General features: G+C 42.8%; 2 protein-coding genes across 15 annotated transcripts in view; both read right to left on the bottom strand.

The window, feature by feature from the left end:
• LOC121323423 (eukaryotic translation initiation factor 4 gamma 1-like) overlaps window positions 1-3,503 on the bottom strand; it is a 43,414-nt gene extending 39,911 nt beyond the window's left edge. For 10 of the 14 annotated variants that reach the window (XM_041264484.1, XM_041264487.1, XM_041264485.1 and 7 more), the window contains exon 1: window positions 3,264-3,394. In XM_041264484.1, the coding sequence (XP_041120418.1) occupies window positions 3,264-3,310 (47 nt within the window). In that variant the 5' untranslated portion in view covers window positions 3,311-3,394. The other 4 variants (XM_041264495.1, XM_041264498.1, XM_041264496.1 and 1 more) reach the window with 4 other exon arrangements.
• A 3,131-nt stretch (window positions 3,504-6,634) lies between these two features.
• LOC121323237 (26S proteasome non-ATPase regulatory subunit 2) lies at window positions 6,635-18,993 on the bottom strand. The gene is made up of 21 exons (XM_041264171.1): window positions 18,822-18,993; window positions 17,653-17,709; window positions 17,077-17,241; window positions 16,742-16,863; window positions 16,271-16,495; window positions 15,757-15,915; window positions 15,478-15,622; window positions 15,198-15,258; window positions 14,780-14,926; window positions 14,124-14,230; window positions 13,049-13,176; window positions 12,663-12,750; window positions 12,148-12,310; window positions 11,645-11,746; window positions 11,196-11,341; window positions 10,931-11,014; window positions 10,268-10,436; window positions 8,325-8,419; window positions 7,860-7,986; window positions 7,544-7,662; window positions 6,635-7,069 (listed from the first exon to the last, which is right to left on the bottom strand). The coding sequence occupies exons 1-21, from the start codon at window positions 18,942-18,944 to the stop codon at window positions 6,887-6,889; spliced, it is 2,715 nt and encodes a 904-aa protein (XP_041120105.1). The 5' UTR covers window positions 18,945-18,993; the 3' UTR covers window positions 6,635-6,886.
• Window positions 18,994-20,513: the final 1,520 nt, after the last annotated feature.

Here is a 20,513-nt window from a genome sequence, read left to right as displayed (position 1 = left end):
TCTCTCTTGTCAGTAACTCATCCCAAGGTATGGGACACAAACACACACAGCTGAAAGAGGAGGAGGGGCAGACAAGTAACTCAGGGAGCACACTGTAATGCGGAAGGCACATATAAATGAAGTATAATGAATGTGTGAAAAACACCCCACATTGACATGGACAGTGTCTAAAACAATATTGCAGTTAAACGGTTATGCACTGGGCAACATCTGCAATGGACGTCGTGTAATCAAATAAAACTGTGTAAATGTTCTTCATCCAAGATCGCTATCCCATCTTCAGGTTAGAGGTGAAGGTCTCCAACACATTTAGTATTCAGGGTTTATATACCTGCAAACCTACAATCCCTACTTCCAGCAGTGCCTGGGATGAGACTGTAATCCAGGTGACAGGGGAGGCAGCAGCTTTGTAGACAGGAACAGATTCACAGAATGAGTCCTATTAAAAGTACTAAGAAATACCCAAGCCAGAACTGCTTTAAAATTACAGCAAACTAAACTAATCAAAATGCAAGGCTGCACCTCCCACCACACCAACAAATACAATACCGGTGTGCTAAACCGCGTGATCTTGTCTCAATAAAAGAACCATATCTGCCCCTTCTGCTTATTTTGCACAAAGGAAAGGAGGATGATTCCAGTAAACTGATACATCTTACTGGTCTAGGTCGTTTTTGTATTACAGTGTGATACACCGAGATGCAGAGATCTAGGGCCTGCTCACAGTATTGAGCACTGACATGCAAGGAGATCTAAGCAGCGAGCAGTATTGAGCAATCTGCGCCACGCTAGCTTCAGATCCCAGCGCTCCAGGAACACCACGTGGTTCCTGCTCCACTTGTGCGCACCCGGCTTCTGTCCCCAGCTCTCTCTCTCTCACACACACACGCGTGTCATTCAAGCCACCATTAGTCCTAACACATTAAAACAACCGCCACCAGTCAAACCTAAACCACGTTATGGCGACTGTGCAGCACGGATTTGCCAGGGTTTTTATTTTTTATTTAAATCTTCGAAATTTCTCGTCTCCTTGCGCTAGTTGAGGCCTCCTACGTACCAGTAACATACAACGTGTTGTTCTACAACAGGACTGCGTTAGGTAGAAAAGTGCCTTAAAGAATTACTTAAGTATGCCAACACGGGTTAACTGCTAGCCGGTAGATTCTGCAGTATCTACAATATGCTTTGTTTTATTTTTTAATTTTGTGGATATATAATGTATTTCCCAGCAACGGTGTATTTTATTTTACAACATGTGCTATTTTTAAACACTTGATGGCAAGTTAACATTATGGAGTTTCTGCTTAACAATAGTCACATTCGGTCCCATTACCAAGGAGGGTAATAATAATAATAATAATAATAATAATAATAATAATACTGTAAAAGGGGTTCTACGCACACGTCACTCCCGGGTACTTAACAAAACCAAGGCGTGAAGAATTTCTATTTATTTTTTTAATTCATTTCTAAAACTTCACCTATACAACGAAGCTCCACTTATGAAAGCAAGTCGTTTACTTTTTATACAACGTGTCATTACAGCAGGGGGAAGTGACGACGAGTCATGATTACGATGACTAGAGGTTTATTAGGAGTAACCGTTCACCCTTTTCGCAACTGTGACAAATCATTCTCGTAATTCACAGTCAACAGTTTAACCGTGTCAAACTATTAACAGTGTTGGAAATTAACCCGCAATAACAATCCCAAATTGTTGAAACACACACATTTATATACATATATAAGGACTCAAAACCAAAAAACACAAGCCAGAACTTTTTGTAAACAGTATTTTAAAAACGTACTTTTACTTAACATAGGTGTACAACACTAGCTTGTTTTTGACAGTTTATAATTCCCCACACACGCTGTCAGTGGATTTAGCAGTGTGTCTGTCGACCAAAGCAAAACAATGACAAACAACGGGCTGTTCACTAATGACAGACTCGGATTACTCCGTTTTAACGGCATTTTCATACAGCCGAAGCATATTAATTACATTCCCACGTCATGTGTTTGAAATATACATGTCAAAACTTAAATAGCTGACAAAAAAACGTTTACTGTTTAAAATAATAAAATTAAAATAAAAACTTGCATATGGAAACTCGGTCCTTGCTGACTTTAGTATTACGCATTGACCCTGCCAGCGCCATAGTTTCTGAACCGAATTCAACATGTTTTCCTTTCTTAAATAAAAGGGTTAACTTAATATTGAACTTAAACACCTGATAAAGCAGTCTCGCGTAGCGCATTTACTCACACAGCAACCTGTACATTAAGCCACAAGTAAACAGAAATAAACTGCAACAAGCAGCACTGTCTGCAATCCTCAACAAAGAGGGCCTGATCCTAAGGGGCCTAGCACCATCCATCTGTTTCAACCTGGCTTTGACACCGATCATGTGTTTAAAATAACAGTTAAATCACCACAACGCAGCCGAAACAATCCTTTTTTTTTTTAAACGTAAATATTTTCCCTTGGCTCCGTAAAGTTGCTACGACCTAACCCTAAGTATTTTGTTTTTGTTTTTTGTTTTTTTAAACATCGTGGGGCCTACTAAACTATGATCTCTCTCCTCACTCGCTGTGACACCGAAACCAGCTTGCGTTACAATGATACGAGTCACACGCTGACACAAGAAACTGCTTCATTACACAGCATTATCCAAAATACATAACAATTATAATATACCGGCCACGATAACAAATACCTGCGCCTGTCACTTCTTATTTCCTCAATGGGAAACACAACGCGAGTTAAAACGCAGGACCAGGGGTGTATTCCAAAAGGCAAAAAATACTTATTTTAACCGATCGCAGAAACACCTCACAGTGAAGGGTGAAAGACACGCACACTGGCTTACAAACAGAGCAGAGTTTACATCTAGCTCAATATAACATGCAATCAAATAAATATTAACCAGGAATACAAAACACAAAATCGCCAAAAACGTAATGTCACACCGTTCATGTAAAATTAATTAAGTCATTAAAACAGGAGTTCCTTACCAAAAAAAAAAAAAAAAAAAGAGAGAGCGCGGAGGGCTCGCACAGAAAGGACCGCTTTTCTTCAGTTTCTTTAAATGCACTTTTTGTGTGTTATAGTTCCTTCTCTACTCAAATCCAGGGGAGAGGGTGTCCTATCCCTGGGTGGGTGATGGTGGAGAGTAGTGTGTGTGTGTGTGATTTTTAAATCCCTAGAAACATACAAAATAGAAGAAATCAAATATAACAATACAGCGCTGGGAATCTCTTACAGACAGTGCGTTTGCCCCCCGTGCGAGCCGGCGAGCTCGATCTCCATGTTTAAAGTGCTGATGGAGACGGATTAGCAGCGAGCTTTCCACGGGGTTCAGTTTTCAGCAGAGAATGAAGAGCGGAGCCATAGCGTTACCTTTCTCTCCTTCAGTCCGCAGAGCCGGACGGAGCCTCACGCAACCCGCGCGGCGTTTCCGGGATAATCACAGTGGGATGCCTTCACCTTCGTCACGTGAAGGGGGGAGAAAACTGACGTTTCCGCGTCGATCACAATGTGAGTTAGGGGTGGGGGTTTCCTTCCCCCCGCCATGTGATGTGGGATCAAGCGAACGGGCTGGTCACAAGTTATCACACTCGGTGAAGTCAGTTGTTTACCCGAGCCCGCCCTCTGCTTTGAGGATAACGGTGACTCACCAGCTGCGTGCCCGGTGCGTGAATGGCAACCAGATAGTCACCTCATAAACGGGACGCGTGCCTCCGGCTGCACAGTGAAGTGTCATAGTTGTACGTAATTGTTGTTAGTTTGTTTTACTGTTTGTAAACGTGTCTGTTAAAATGTTAGTCTAATGAACTAAACGTTTGTCCTGAGAAAGAAAGGAACTGCTCCGGTTTATTTATTTTTTCAAATCTCAGGCAATAAAGACATTCTACCCACTGTAAACCATTATTGCTTATGAGGAACAGAGGAGGTCAAAATGATGGACCATGAAGTGGGACCAGTGTCTGTACCATCTTCCCTGATCCACCCTGCTGGAAATGCCTGCACACTGGCAGAGTGGGTCCCTGCTGGAAATGCCTGTACCTCAGCAGAGTGGGTCCCTGCTGGAAATGCCTGCACACCGGCAGAGTGGGTCCCTGCTGGAAATGCCTGTACCTCAGCAGAGTGGGTCCCTGCTGGAAATGCCTGCACACCGGCAGAGTGAGTCCCTGCTGGAAATGCCTGCACACCGGCAGAGTGGGTCCCTGCTGGCAATGCCTGCAGTGCACACACCGGCAGCAATGTGGATTGGAAGAAGTTTAATTTCGGATCCAAGGTTCTTTGGTCCAGTACTATAATGAAAATATTTTGCACTCAAGTTGCAACCTTTTTAGAAAAAATCACATTGTAAATAAAGTGATAGGGTCAGACAAGTGGAAAATATAATTTTTGCTCCCCCAGGGTAGCTTTGCCGTTCATGTCTTGTCTAGTCAGTAAAATCCCAGGCATTAGTGCCACCCATCCCTTTCATGTCAGGAACCACTGCACTGCTGCCATGGGTGTCCCAATCTAGTCTCAGGTTGGAAACACACAGGTATGCCTATCAATTTACAGGGTACCATATTCTTCATCACACTAACATTTCATTTTGAGGTGTCATTCAATAATCATCAGGCCAGGGAAAAAAACATACAGCATGCTACATTTGGAGAAAATAACTATATTCCCCTTCGGTACAAATGGCATTTTTAGAAATTTTAAAACAGTTTGTATGATTCTATAGAGTAAAAAAATGACACAGTACAATTGTGCACACAGTGACTGGATGGCATCTAAACCACACATTTTCAATATTCTTATCAATGTTATTACCTGAGACAGCTGTCTTTACTTAACATTTACTAAGATGAATGCTCTTTCCCATATTTTAAAAGCATTGTCACATGTACTGCTTAATGCTCAGTGTCATTCTTTGTAAGTGAACTGGATCTAATACTTTGATGCAACAACATAGCAGTCCAACCTTGGTACATACACAATGTGCACACTAGAACTGTATGTCAATACAAACACCACCTTGTTATTTAAAGCAATACAAACATAGTTAAGGTATCATATCAGCATCAACACTTGGGTTGAAGTTTAGGCATGAGGATTAAAGTTCAGGGTGGTTCTGTTTAGTCCCAGATTAATGTTACTTCAGGTAAGGTTAGGTACCCACATGCATTGGATTTAGGTTCAAGGATGGATTAAAAACACAAATGCATATTAGACACACTACTGACAGCAATGCCTTGACTGTCATCACTTGGTTGAGGCAACCATACATAAACCAGTCAGGTTACTGTATTCTGGCATCTCAGCTACCCTTGTCCTCAGTATTTGCATTTCTTTCCCCTTGTGGTACTTGTATGAATGTGAAGAGATATGTCTATCATTATTCCCACGCTCAGGCCATTGACACACACTTAGATGCATTTTTTGACAGCCAGGTAATTTTGCAAGCCCATGCTGCTTTTATTTAAGAAAAATACCCCAGGGTCATATTCATAAAGAATTTCTCACCCTGCTGTTTGTGAAGCAAAAATCAAACTACTAGTTTTACATAACTAGCAAGAAACTACTAAAGTGAATCCTGGAAACAGTTATTTATAAATCAACTTTTTTTCTTTATAGAAAAAAAGGCATGAATTTAACAGAGCAGTAATTGCTTCGTAAATACGCTCCTCAGACATGAACATAAATAAAAAATATTCATATTAGTAAGTGGTGTTTTCAAAATAGTGCTAATAATGCTTTGGAGTAAAAAACAATCTTGCCTATTGTGCTCAAACAAGTATTCAGGGTCTGCTGGTTTAAAACAGACATTTAATGGTACTGGTGGAAAGTTCTCATATGTGAAGGACCTGCCATCTATTTTTAAAAGCATTTAAAATCTCATTAATGTGTGTCGGGTTAAGTGTTCTTTCGGTATGAAGTATACCTTTGAAATAGAAATAGATATTGAATAAGATCTCTAGAGATGCTGGGAATAAATTCCTTTCAAATCATATAAGCATCTAGGGTGTGAAAAAGGAGGTGAGTCTGAAGTGCAGTGAGAGACCAGGCTCATGTCTAGAAACGGGTCCAGCATTAGCATGGCTGTGAAATGCAACGTAAACACTATACTGCAGGGGGGCAACCTTTGTAAACATGTACTCAAACTTTGAGACTGTATATCATAAGAATAGCACCACTCTCACCCTTAAACTGTACAGTATTAATGGTACCACCTTCTCACAAACCTCTGCCAAAAGGAAAGAGGGCTATAGCTCACAAGCAAATGTCCAGCCAAAGTTTTCTTAAAAAACAAAAAAGCAGGTTGATTTCATATATGAACTAGAATGATGTCTTCCTAATACTCACCTTTACCCAAGGCGAATACTTTGTTATACCAAATCAAGAACTGTGTGTGTTTCATACCCCACCAATTTCCAAAGCAATTCAATAAGTGGTTTGCCATATGCAAGTGTGGCAGGCTTCAGATAAATATTAAAACAAGCATCCAGCCCTACAAGAAAATGTAGAGAAAGTATGGGCACAAGCCAAAGCTCACCCCATACATACTGTACACATATACTGGGACACCGGGCAACTCCTGTGGACCAGAAATAATTTTATTTAATAACCTTGTACAGTACTGTAACAAAAACAACACTCATGTAGGTATTTCACGGCCTTATTACAAAAAACAAATAACAAACCAACCTCAGCAACGCCTGGCAGAGAGTCACATTTTTTTTGATTATTCGATTTTTTGTTTTTTTGCATGTGGTAGCACATTGCTTGTTTATTGTTGGTTACTGAGATAACGGTGTTGTTATGCCCTCCCTGAATGGGGAGGCAGAGAGTTCACACACTGTAAAAGGTGTGTTGGGGTGGGGCTCAGGCATCGTAGTTGGGGTTCTTGCGCAGAATGACAAAACCCTCCAGGATGGGCGTGACAGGCAGGTACTCCTCAGTGGCGAGCTCTGCCCGCTCTCCGTGCGCCAGCAACACTGGCGTGGTGTGGGTCTGGAATCCTGTGATGGCCTTGGGTTTACCAGCCTGGCCCACAACATCTACAGCCTACAAGGGAGGGAAGGAGGACAGGCAGTGAGTCTTCAACACACAACAATAAAGCCATACCATTTTCATTGAAGGTGTACAACTTGACAATTCTAGTACTGCAAATAAAACTAAACTATACTATATATATATATATGTGTAATATATATATATATATATATATATATATATATATATATATATATATATATATATATATATATATATATATTTTAAAGTTTGGCTTCTGGTTGGCATTTTGTAGTGATATTCACTATTTCACTTATACATTGATTTTCATACATTATTGCCGGAGTCTACAGTGCTGGATTGTTAAATAATATTACAAGAGGTGTGGCATCATGGTTCCGGGAGGTGCTATATTAAAAAAATTAATGAATGCATGATTTAATCCAGTAAAGGGTACTTGAGCAGAGTGTGGAATAACAGCTACAGAATCAATAGCTTCACTCCCCACTCCCCCCTCCCCCTCACCTGTCCCACTCTCACAGACACTGGAAGAGGCCGCAGCTCCTCGTCGAATGTGACTAGCATACGGGGCTGCATAGCTGCCACCAGCCCATACAGGACGTAGTGCGACTTTCCAAGGATTACTGAGAAAAGACAAACAGAGAGACAAGTCATCAAATCAATCCACAACCCCCCACTTACACACAACAGTACTGGGATAGATTAAAAAAAAGTTTAAAAAGGCTTTTAATGAGCAACCAATCCCACATGTGCAGTGGTACCGTATAGATGTGGTCATGTACAGGCTGGTTATGAACCCTCAATCAATGAAAGCACTCACTGTTCTTGACGTCGAGGAAGGAGACAAGGACAGTAAGCAGTCCAGCTACAGCTACCTGGCTCATCAGCTGCCTGTCGCTGTGGTAGGGGCAGAGTGTCAGCGTTCCCTTCCCCAGGTGCGTCAGACCCTGCAAACCAACACAAACACACAGAGCCTGAGCACAAAACAAAGCCTGCAAACCAACACAAACACAGAACCTGATCACAAAACAAAGCCTGCAAACCGACACAAACACACAGAGGAGGACACAAGCCAGGTTAAAACCAACTGAAGTCCTCTACTCTTAGGGGTTTATACAGACACAGGTCCATGATTGCAAGATCTCACACTTTACACCATGTTACACATTATGTGCACACCGGTGCCTTTTTATGTAATATTATCTTTAGGGTCCAGTAAACTGGGCTCTCTGCCTGCATTCCATGAGCCATCACTGATATGACAGAAGGTGATGTAGGGGCTCACCTGTGCCAGTCTAACCATGAAGAGATTATTGGGGTCCTTGGCATGATACTGTGCTAACTGTCTCAGCATGGCTGCCAGACGGGCATTATTTGTTCCTGCAAATGAAAAATACAAGAATGTTACTTATTTTTATACTTTTTTTCTATAACAATACAACTACAGTAAATCACGTTTATTATTGTTTTTAGCTGAGTAATACCTTGCATATATACAGTGGCTCTCAAAAGTATTCACCCAACCTTGGACTTTTCCACATTTTATTGTTACAACATGGAATCAAATTGGATTTAATGTACAAGTGAAAAATAAAATCTACAAATTGTTCTAAACTAATTACAAATATAAAACAGAAAATAATTGATTGCATAAGTATTCACCCCCTTTGCTATGACACAACTAAATAAGCTTTGGTGCAACCAATTGCCTTTAGAAGTCACATAATAAGTTGAGTGGCGTTCACCTGTGTGCAACTAAGGTGTTTCACATGATTTCAGGTTAAATACACCTGTCTCTGGGAGATCCCACAGTTGGTTAGTACATTTCCTAACAAAAACTACATCATGAAGATGAAGGAATATTCAAAGAAAATCCGGAATAAGGTTCTTCAAAAGCACCAATCAGGGGTAGGATATAAGAACATTTCCAAGGCACTGAATATCCCCCGGAGCACAGTAAAGTCCATTATTAAGAAATGGAGAGAATATGGCACAACTGTGAATCTGTCTAGAACAGGCCGTCCTCAAAAACTGAGTATCCGAGCGAGAAGGACACTAGTCAGGGAGGCCACTAAGAGGCCTATAGCAACTCTAAAGGAGTTACAGTCTTCCACGGCTGAGCTGGGAGACATTGTGCATACGGCAACAATAGCCTGGGTGCTTTATAAAACTGGCCTTTATGGGAGAGTGGCAAAATGAAAGCCATTGCTGAAAAAAACTCACATCAAATCTCGGCTAGTGTTTGCCAGAAGGCATGTGGGAGACTGATACCAAATGGAAGATTCTATGGTCTGATGAGACCAAAATAGAGCTTTTTGGCCTCATCACTAAGCGCTATGTTTGGCGCAAGCCTAACACCACACATCATCCTGAGAACACCATCCCTACCGTGAAGCATGGTGGAGGCAGCATCATGCTATGGGGATGCTTCTCTGCATCAGGGCCTGGAAAGCTTGTGAAGATACAGGGCAAAATGGATGCAGCAAAGTACAGAGAAATCCTGGAGGAAAACCTGATGAAGTCTGGAAGAGACCTGGGACTTGGGAGAAGATTGATCTTCCAGCAGGGCAATGACCCCAAACATACAGCCAAAGCCACAAAGCCTTAACCTCAATCCAATTGAGAATATGTTGAAAGAGTTGAAAATTGCTGTTCACCAAAGGTCCCCATCCAACTTGATGGAGCTTGAGCAATTTTGTAATTAAGAGTGGGCAAAAATTGCAGTGTCCAGATGTGCAAAGCTGGTAGAGACTCATCCAAATAGACTCATGGCTGTAATTGCTGCCAAAGGTGCCTCTACCAAATATTGACTCAAGAGGGTGAACACTTATGCAATCAATTATTTTCTGGTTTGTACTTGTAATTAATTTAGAACAATTTGTTGATTTTATTTTGCACTTTGACATTATGGACTTTTTTGTGTTGATCAGTGGCAGAAACTCCTAATTAAATCCATTTTGATTCCATGTTGTTATACAATACAATGTGGAAAAGTCCAAGGGGGTGAATACTTTTGAGAGCCACTCTATATTTACTTTGAAATTTGGGGCCTCAGCAGGAACCCATTATTCTATGCAAGTAAATGAGTGAATTCAGAGATTTTCCTGCAGCTCTGCTTAACTTCTGAGAACAAACTGCAGGAGACGCAAGTGACTTGATTCCCCCCTTTGTGCAAATAGCAGACACTGAAGCAGATCTGGTTCAGGAAGTGTTTTTTGCTGGACTCACCGCTGCCCACCATGCCCATGGCGAAGATGGAGTTGTAGGAGACTTCGGGGTCAGCATCATGGGAGAACTTGCTGAGCGTGTCCAGGATGTTGAGGCGCGGGTTCGAGACGGAGATGAGAGCGAGAGCCAGGGGGACGGCTCTGCGAAGGGTGGGCTCTCCATACCGCAGCTGAACAGACAGAGAGAGAGAGAGAGAGAGGAGAGTGAGGAACCTGGAGCAACATAACTTCCGTGTGTGTGTTTCAGGAACTGTATAGCTAAAGAGTATCAGTGTAAAAACTATGAATGTAGATGTTTATTAAAAAAACTAAAAGAAGAAAAAAACTCTTATTGAGAGATAACAGGTAGGAGGTAATTTTTCACCAGGATTCAGCCAGGACTGTCATCCTTCCAATGGTTTTTAGTGTGCAATTAAACATCAAACCAACTGATGCATTAGCATAACTTCCTGCAGAGCCCAAGGTCTCCCCCTGCAGCTCTGCTTCACTTCTGGGAACTAATTACAGTAGAAGCGAATGATTCCTCCCTTTGTTCAAATACTCAATGCACTGAAACAGACCTGGTACAGAAAGAGCTCAATACAGAGGTGCTGCAGCACAAAAAACAATTCGCACTCTACCCAAACACAAACACTAGACTTGTACGGAGTAAAGAAACACTGACCAGGTGCCCGAACGTTCGCAGAGCCATCTCCGCGCCGATTTCCTCACCCATTGCAATCAGAGCGATGCCCAACACTGCGACACCCTACAGGAGAGACAGAGGGGGCAGTCAAGGATAGCAATCATTCAGTTACCATCAATTAGACTCATTCTCTTTCCTCGCTGCAGCTGCTTCTCATCAGATTACAGTACTTAAATGGCTGCGGGTATTATTGGCAGTAGTAGTTTCACAATTAAGGGCTACAGCCTAGCAAGCCCGTCTGTACCTGGTGGGAGCCCATGTCTGCAGAGCTCTCCTTTTTCTCTTTGTCTTTCTTGTCCTTTTTGTCCTTGTCATCCTCCTTCTCCTTGGCTTCGTAGTGCTCGCTGCAGATGTGGAGCAGCTGCTGGACTTTCAGCACATTGCCTGAACCTGAGGACAGAGCATGTATACAGGGGTTAGCAGGGACTAGAGATCCCAGCATGGCCACTACCAAGGAAGTGCAGGTAATACACAGCAATTTCCATTCAAATAATTACATACACCAGCCTAAGAGACGACACAAGCCTCTTCTTCAGGTGAAAGGTGGAAATTGAAAACTAAGAACATTTCTCACCCAGACCCAGAAAAGAATTGTTAATTTATCTTGTATGCAATATTATTCACACTTTAATCTATATTGATTGAAAACCTCGTCTGCTTAGCATAGAACAGCATGCAAGTCAAGGTACCGACCTGCGTAGGCACAGATATCCACCAGTGTGTTGGCAAAGCTGCGGAAGGGTTCTGGGACCACCTGCAGTGCCGCCAGCGTGGTTTCAATCGCCTCTCCTTTACCTGAAAAAAAAAGATCCAAGAGCCACAGTCATCCACAGCACCAACTGCCACTACTGTACAGCTCCTCCTTTTAGAACAGACACGAGTGGACTTTCACTTTGCCTAAACCAGGTAGAAGACTTCAAGCCAAACACACACAACAACCGCTAGTCAACTGCTACCTGCGTTTGAGTTTGCAAGTATGTCATAAATAACACACAAAGAAGCTCGGCAGCATATAATATCACAAATGTTTTATGGGTTTTCACATTCTGATCACCCCTAATCAGGCAAACAGGAAGACGCACAGACTTGAATCGCAACAGTGCACTTGGTCATGCGTTGATGAATTGGTATGTCAGCTAGTTTTGTTTACGCTAGCGCATGCACACGGTGCCAGAGTGCATAGAGTCTCTCCTTACCCAGGTGGCTGAGCCCCAGTCCGAGAGGAAGCCACCTGGCGTAGGTGTCTTTCAGCTCCTGCTCAGACTTCTCCATGAGGGTCTGTACGATGGTGGAGGTCACGTCACCGTTACAGGAACCCACAGCAATCATACCACAGGCCAGCGCAGTCACACCAACCACCTAGACGGAGAGCAAGAGGAGGACAAGGGGAGAGACAATGTTAACCAGCCGCTGTCCAAGAGGACATGCTCCTAGAGGGAGGACAAGGGGAAAGACAATGTTAACCAGCTGGTGTCCAAGAGGACATGCGCTCCACACAACACTTGAAATTCCAAAGATGCTCAGCTGGAATGACAAATAGTTTGAAGAGGCAGAAATGTTGTAACCTGTGAGTAACAGAGAGCTTTACTGAGTTCAGATATGTAAAACCAGGAACGGATCGAACTGCTATGTAATGGGAATCTTATTTCCATCCCTGCTTAGATACATGCAAAAGCAGCTATTTGGACACTGAATGCAAGCCTGTGCTTACCTCCATGCTGGATTTGGAGTCTCCCATCACTGGCAGCAGCAGAGATAAAACGTCTTCTCTATTGGACCCTGCGTAGGCCAGTCCCAGTCTGGAGAGGGAGAGAGAGAGAACAAACCCAACAGGTTAACCCAGCTTAAAAACGACTTGAATGTGACATACTAATGGCTAAATTGTGTTAAACCAAGTGTATACATTGGTTAAATAAAAGCAAGTTAATTTAACAATACGTACTACATGTATATGTGTTCTAATATATCAATGCTAAATGCATGTTTAAGTCTTTATTTGGTACATATTTGTGTCAGTCTAAACACACATCACAGTAAGCAAACAGGAACTTCCCCAGGCTGCAGCTGCATGAAGAAAGACATAGACACTTGATATACCCAAAGATAGCACCAATCCTCATGATATTGCTGTTGTGCAGCACATAGTCTGAAAGCAGTGCCAGAGCCGGGTCGCACTCGTTCCTCACTCCGGAGTTCACAATCCCGCAGGCCAGCAGAGCACCAGACTGTAGAGAGAGGTACTGAGACTCATGAAACTGCAATAGTGAACCCTGCCAGCTGCGCTGTGCTCAGACTGCAATATATCACCCACTGCTGTGAGCCCTGCCAGCTGCCCTGTGCTGAGATTGCAATATATCACTCACTGCTGTGAGCCCTGCCAGCTGCCCTGTGCTGAGATTGCAATATATCACCCACTGCTGTGAGCCCTGCCAGCTGCCCTGTGCTGAAACTGCAATATATCACCCACTGCTGTGAACCCTGCCAGCTGCGCTGTGCTCAGACTGCAATATATCACCCACTGCTGTGATCCCTGCCAGCTGCCCTGTGCTGAGACTGCAATATATCACCCACTGCTGTGAACCCTGCCAGCTGTGCTGTGCTGAGACTGCAATATATTACCCACTGCAGTGATCCCTGCCAGCTGCCCTGTGCTGAGACTGCAATATATCACCCACTGCAGTGAACCCTGCCAGCTGCCCTGTGCTGGGACTGCAATATATTACCCACTGCCGTGATCCCTGCCAGCTGCCCTGTGCTGAGACTGCAATATATCACCCACTGCTGTGAGCCCTGCCAGCTGCCCTGTGCTGTGTGGAAACAAACACACAACAGGTGACTTTAATCAGAGGCCTTCCAGGTACCCAGAGCAGCTGAGTATTACACAATCTGCAACTTCCAAGAATATATTACAACGATGATGGAAATATTGAACCCAGTTACCTTCCAGTTAGAGGATTTTGTATTTTGTTTTCCAAAGATAATTCAATCATGTCAATTTTGTGTTGATTAAATAGACAAACAGCCTACAAATAATTTGTTTACGTTGCCATTTCACTAATCTGCATTCCTGGATGTAAACTGGTGTATGTAACAGGTAATGAAACTCAATATTTTGAGCCAGGCACCTAATTGAACTGGGCCTTCACTGTCTGCCACAGTTAACCTGGCTCACCTTGATGTAGTCCTCTGATGAATACAGGTACTTGTCTATCTGTGTCAGCCCTCCGTCAACATCCCAGAGCAGGATCATTCCCAGTGAAGCAGCAGCACTCATCATCCCTGCAATACAGGAACACAGCAGCACACCAGTTAATTAGCAGCATTCACTAGCACTGCAATACAGAAACACAGCAGCACACCAGTGAATTAGCAGCATTCACTAGCACTGAAATACAGAAACACAGTAGAACACCAGTGAATTAGCAGCATTCACTAGCACTGCAATACAGAAACACAGCAGCACACCAGTGAATTAGCAGCATTCACTAGCACAGCTGGCATCCGGACTCGCACACAAACACAAAAACATTTACATGCATGAATACTGAGAGAGGTCAGCCTTCCCAAATTCCAAAGCAGCTGACAATGAGAAAGTTTGTATTTAAAACATATTTTGCTCTGCGATTTTAAAAATAAGTGTGTGTATATAATGGAATCGATATCCTTGAAGAAGCTTTTAAAAAGTACCAAATAACAAAAACAAAAATTGACTTTTGGCATGTCTCACTAAAAGCCCTATAGACATCAGTGTCGTGATTAAACAGCCCTAGGGTTGCACAACTACACCTACAGGAAAGGCACGCCCTGGGACTCCTCTGCCTGTCTTACCGTGTTCTTTGTTCTTGTAGAGCCACTTATTCCCATCGTCTGTCAGCAGTTTGTCCTGCCCGAAGGCTGCGTTCACAAAGCCATTGACAAAGGAGGAGGCCAGGTTCATCCGGGCAGAGTCCACCTGCGATCCACTCCCCCCGAACCCTGCAGAGACAGAGACAGGGTCAGGGGACACAGCGCTACTAGCGGGGCACCAACCAACTATCCACTGGGGAGAAAACTAACTTCAGTATCACTTGTTACTTTCTAATGCAGAAGATTGTGCTCTTGGTTGTAGCTTTATTTTAGTACCAATTTAAAGTTTCTGGTTTAAATCTTTAAATTAAACTATGATGTTATACAGATTGTACAACTTAGCACAGGTAAAATAACAAGGTTTTCTTCTGAGGAACCAGAGAGCTGAAGTCTAACTTACTGTTGTTTTCTAAATGCGTTTTGTAGATGTCATCTGGCACTTTGGGCTCCATGATGTCCAACTTGAAAGAGAAGACAGATATTTCACATGACAATGCAAAGGTCACCTTTAACAAGTGACTAAATGAACACAGAATGGAGAATTATCATCAACACAAATCTGGATAATTATTTGGCATAAAAGATAAATCAGTCCTTTAGTTGCAGGGAATCGGTGTGGTCTAGTCAGGTGGTTAGTGTATCTTTTATACTTTTTGTACTCAGTAGGGCAGCAAACGGACCTCTCTGGCCAGGGCAAGGAAGTTGCTGTTCAACTGGACATTGGACATGATTTCTGTCAGGTCCTCATAGTCCTCCACGTCCTCATTGAGCTCCAGGAACACGCCGTGCCGGCCCAGCATGTACGCCATCTGCTTCTGAGTAACTCTGGAGAACACAGTGGGGGAGGAGAGATAGCAGACTTAGAATTTTTTCTTGTTTTTTCTTAACGTGCAGTCTGCAGAAATCTGACAACACAACAGACTCTGAAAATGCAACTGACAACCCTTGAGCTTACTCACATTTCTTTACAGGAGGTGAAGATGTTCTCCACCAGCTCCATGTCATTCAGCATCAACGCCAGCCGCAGCGCCTCTGGATAGCGGTTAAACTTGCGGAAGATATTCAGGGCGCATTTCAGCAGGGCAGAGTTCTCTGGCTCTGGGACATAGCTCACACAGCTAAGAGGGCGGGAGGGATGCAGGAAAACAGACAGGGTTTCAGGCATGCTTTCATTTAGAACAACTGGAATATATGCAATACAAGCAAAATAAATGTGCAATGACCTGTAAACCAGACACAGTAACTGTTATCAATATTCAATATATTTTTAATGTAGACTGGATTCAGTACTTATATACAGTTTTACAGTATGTTGTTTGTTATCAATTACAGTGGTTTACAATTCATCAAGTGTCTACAGATTTAAAAACCAATACAAGATCCTCAAGCAGCATTTATTGTTAAATGTTCAGTAAAACACTTTGCTTTTTACCCACCCCCTGCCTTGTCCCTGGATAATGAGTGCAGTTTTACCTTGTGAGGTAGAGGCAGACCTTGGAGTAGGCGTTCTCATCGATGTAGAGCTCCAGCATGTCCAGCCTCTCGATCTCCATGAGCAGGTCGCAGGCCTCGTGCTCCGCGTTGTGCCCCATGTTGTACGGGACGATTTCCTTCACCAGCTTGAGCAGAGTGTCCTGCTGGCTCTTATCACTCTCATCAACCTCCTGCCACTCCTTTGCCACCTCCCCTGCCAGGTGCCTGCAAGCACAAGCCAATTTAGAACCGGGCGTACAAACAGATTCATTGAAACCGTAAACTACACCTATTATAAAGCTCCAGAAAGCAAAAAATTGACAACTGTCCGTTCTTAAGCTAGCTGAACTTGCTGCTTTAGCAGAAGTCTCTATCAAACTCTAGAATGTATATGGCTATGTAACCTGTAACAGTGGACTGTTTGAGATGCTCAACCTTTGCCCCTACCCAAGCCCCAGACTGTGTTCCTACCTGACATATTCATGTCCCCACGAAGCTAGCTCCTCCTGGGACCCCAACAGCCTGTACTTCAGACATTCTCTGTCCCCGCTCATCGTCATGGCCAGCACAGACACAACGTCTGCACAGAAATGCTGCAGAAAGAGAAAAATAATTAATACACAACTGCCTGGAACAATTATATTCCTCTGTCTCACTGAGCTTTAACTTGAGCCTTTCAAAAACCTAGAAGTACAACAAATCCAGTTTTAAAAACATTAAAAACCTGCTTGTGCTTAGAGAGCCCTCGAAAGTCCTGCACTGCAAGGAAGACAGGCTGAAGTTCTGCATGTCCAGCAGAGCCTCACCTTGTTGTCCCCAGAGGCCATTCCCTCGTAGATCTCCTTCAGCTTGGCGTAGTGTGGCCGCAGGAACTTGAGTGGCTTGGGGACGGAGGTCATGGAGGTGGTGGAGGAGCGGATCAGCCGGCGGAGCTCCTCCAGAGCGGGGCGGTACAGAGAGCTGTCCTCCTCCTGGGGGAACACAAACAAGGGGTGAGCACCGGGACGCAGTGGCCTTCATCCTTGTGTGTAATTGGGGATGCTTCTCATCACGGGCTAAACTGACTGGTTTCAGTTTTATTTATCTCAGATAAATCTATAAGCGTGTTGCATCTCTCTATCCTGAACAAGTCAGGAAAAAGCAAGTACCACTTTAAATTTTAACAAGAGAAAATCAGAACAAATATTCAAAGTCTTAAGTGGTAAATACAGGGAAGCCATTTCTCTAAATAATAAAATCATGTCCACTCACAGTACTGAAGTCAGACCCCAAGTACTGCTATATCTTAGAGGACATGCATTGTTCGAATGCATTTCATGTGAACATAGAAATATGGAAACATGCATACTGTTACACAGGCTCCTCAATGAATCAATACTTACACTGAGTCTTTCCACCATCATCTCCAGCTCCTCCTGAAGCTGTTTATCCTCTTCAGACTGGAAGAACACAAAAACAGTTACAATACTCCTACAAGCACATAAAAATAGGGTCCCCCTTTTCACCTGGTCCATTATAATACTGGGTGTTTTCATCAGCTTACGTGGCAGATTACTCGCAGGAACAGTACATAATCCTTCACAGTGAAAGGGAGTTTTACAAGCAATAGATGTGTGGTGTGCATGCCAGGGAACTTGCTGCAAAAAGCCACAATGAGAAAAAATGTAACTAAAAAAAAAACTTTCAGTATTGCAAAACTTAAGACCCAGCATGTATATTTCCAAAACAAAATATTAAAATACAAAGAGATAAATAATAAACATCTTCAGATTTGTTCATAAACATGTTTTTGTTGTTGATTTAATAGGGTGACAAATGTAACCACACAAAATATATAAATAATATCTAACATTAAAGTGTACCAGTCAACAGCAGTCTGGTCCCCGGGCTGGCTAGTCTAAGAAAGATATCTTTGGTCTAACCATCCCTTCTGAGCCCATCACTGAAGTTCATGTAAACAACAACAAGCATGTCACTCAATTCCAGGCACTACACGGTTTCTGCCCGGTACACTACTTAGCATAATACATGCGTGTGGTCAATACTTGAGCTACCAACAGCGGTTTTCAAAAGACATGCACTTGACTTTAAATAATACGACAACATAGTAACGTCTAGTTACCGTACCAGTGTATTACTTTTACTTAACATCTTGTTTCTTTAAAAGTTTAAGCAAAAACAACAATGTTTAAAACTGGTAGCAAGTCATGACTAAGTATCTTAATATCCTTATTGTAGTTCATATTATTCCGTGTCACCCACGTATGCTTGGTTTGAATGCTCGGCCACACTACACATCGTCTGTCGTAATTCTCTTTATTTATATAACCGGCGGTATCTCTCTAGCTCCCGTGGGTCAGTGTATGTACTGTAAACACACGAACAGTTACATTGTACTGCACAGTGCTGTACCGTTTAGTTAGCCCGGCCTGCGCCTCCACCACCATGTTGTCAGCGACAGTGACTCAGGTATAATATGAAGCCTGTTCAACTCAAACTCCCCGCTCTCGCTAATAAAAACGCGTTAAAGTTAGGAAGAGCGCGTCCTCACCAGCTCCTGTTCCTCCTTCTCCTTCTCCTTCTCCTTTTTATCTTTGTCCTTGCTGGCCGGCTGCTGGCCATTCTCCTCGGTCTTTTCGGGCTGAGTTTTCTCTTTGTTTTTGCCCTCTTCCATGTTTGCAGTCTCACTGTCCCTCTCAGCGACTCGATACTGGCAGCTGGGCCGCGGAGCACTCTGGGAAACGCAAAGCACTCTGAATGGACGGAGTCGCAACAGGGACAAGCCGGCTACAGTGTGCGCGCAATAAAATCATGAGAAACTGTCAATTGTCTCAAACTCTACAACACCGCTGTTTTTTTTATAAATTACGACCGTCTTTGTTATATCAGAATCATTTATTCTTAATCATTAAAATAAATCTATTCCAAAGCACGTGGGGTTTGAATATAGTGGCGTTGTCATTCTCTCATTCCTTGAACCTGGCTGCTAAAGTTTTACATTACCGCTGCCCCCTGGCGGTTTGTTTAAACGTGTGTTTTCATTTAATACAACCACAGAAAGCTGCAGGTGGTTTTCCGGTGTAACGATAGGTTTGAGAGGAATGTTTTCCTCTGCACTGTACAGTGTAATGCCTACAGTAGTGTTTATTCTCCTTCTGTGCCTTGATGTTTCTTATGAATATATATGTCGACTTGTCAAGAACCTTCTTTAACAGAAGTTATTTGTAACGATCTGGAGGCAAATCGAGACCATCTATGTGTTTGTATGTTACACCATTTTGAAATATTGGTTAACTTGTCAAGTGCATGTATATACAAATATTAAGCCCACCACAGTATGGGGGTATATGGAGGCACCCTGTCAGGTTGTCTCTCTGAATATCGATACACAAACTGAGACAGTGAGAGACCTTCACTATAAAAAAGTTTCATCAGTGTGATATTGCAGTGCTGATGCGCCAGTCTTTTGTTGGATCTCAGATGTACTGCTAGAACAGATTGGAATATACTGGTGCAGGCACTCAGGGTGCTGTGTCTGTGTGTCTGTCTGTCTTGTGAGGCAGACAGACAGCCTCGCTGTGAGAAAGACAAGAGAGTTGTGCAACAAAGGTAGCTTCAAACCAGAGACAGGGCTTGAACAAAAAGCCCAGGGATGAAGAAAATTACTGTGCAGGCTTTCATATGAGACAAGAGACGCATTGACAAAGGCAGCTGCAGGAAGGAGGACAGGCAGGCTAGTATGCTTAATAACCCTCAGTGAAGGTTAGCTTAGAAAAGAGAAAGAGAGGCAAACAATAAGTGAGATTCACTTCATGGTCCTTTTACAGACAGAGCGAAGGAAGGGGAATACATCTAGCATGTTGTGCTGTAAAAGTATTTTAAAAGCCTCCTACTTAACCCAATGTTAAACAAATATACTGCATTAATGATGTTTTAGATCAGCCAGGCTGGGTGTGACAGTTTCCCTCTAGTGGTCAATGTGAAATACTGTAGGAATAAACACATGTGCCAGCTTCAAAGAGAATTACTGTATAAACAGTGCAGGAGCTGCACACATGTATATAGAATATAGCTTTCATTTCATATTATTATTTTACCAGCGGTCTCAAGGTGATGCAGCCAAGGTTTCTACAATGAATTTCTAATTAATAATACAACTATATAAAAGTATGAATTACTAACACTGTTGTCCTTGTGTTAATGTCGTGCATAATGCTGTAAACCCATTCTCTCTAACAGCAGC

The sequence above is a fragment of the Polyodon spathula genome, chromosome 11 (assembly GCF_017654505.1).
Source record: "Polyodon spathula isolate WHYD16114869_AA chromosome 11, ASM1765450v1, whole genome shotgun sequence".
NCBI classification, from domain to species: domain Eukaryota; kingdom Metazoa; phylum Chordata; class Actinopteri; order Acipenseriformes; family Polyodontidae; genus Polyodon; species Polyodon spathula.
The sequence above is the reverse complement of the archived record's forward strand: the minus strand, read 5'-3'. Positions and strand labels throughout refer to the sequence as shown.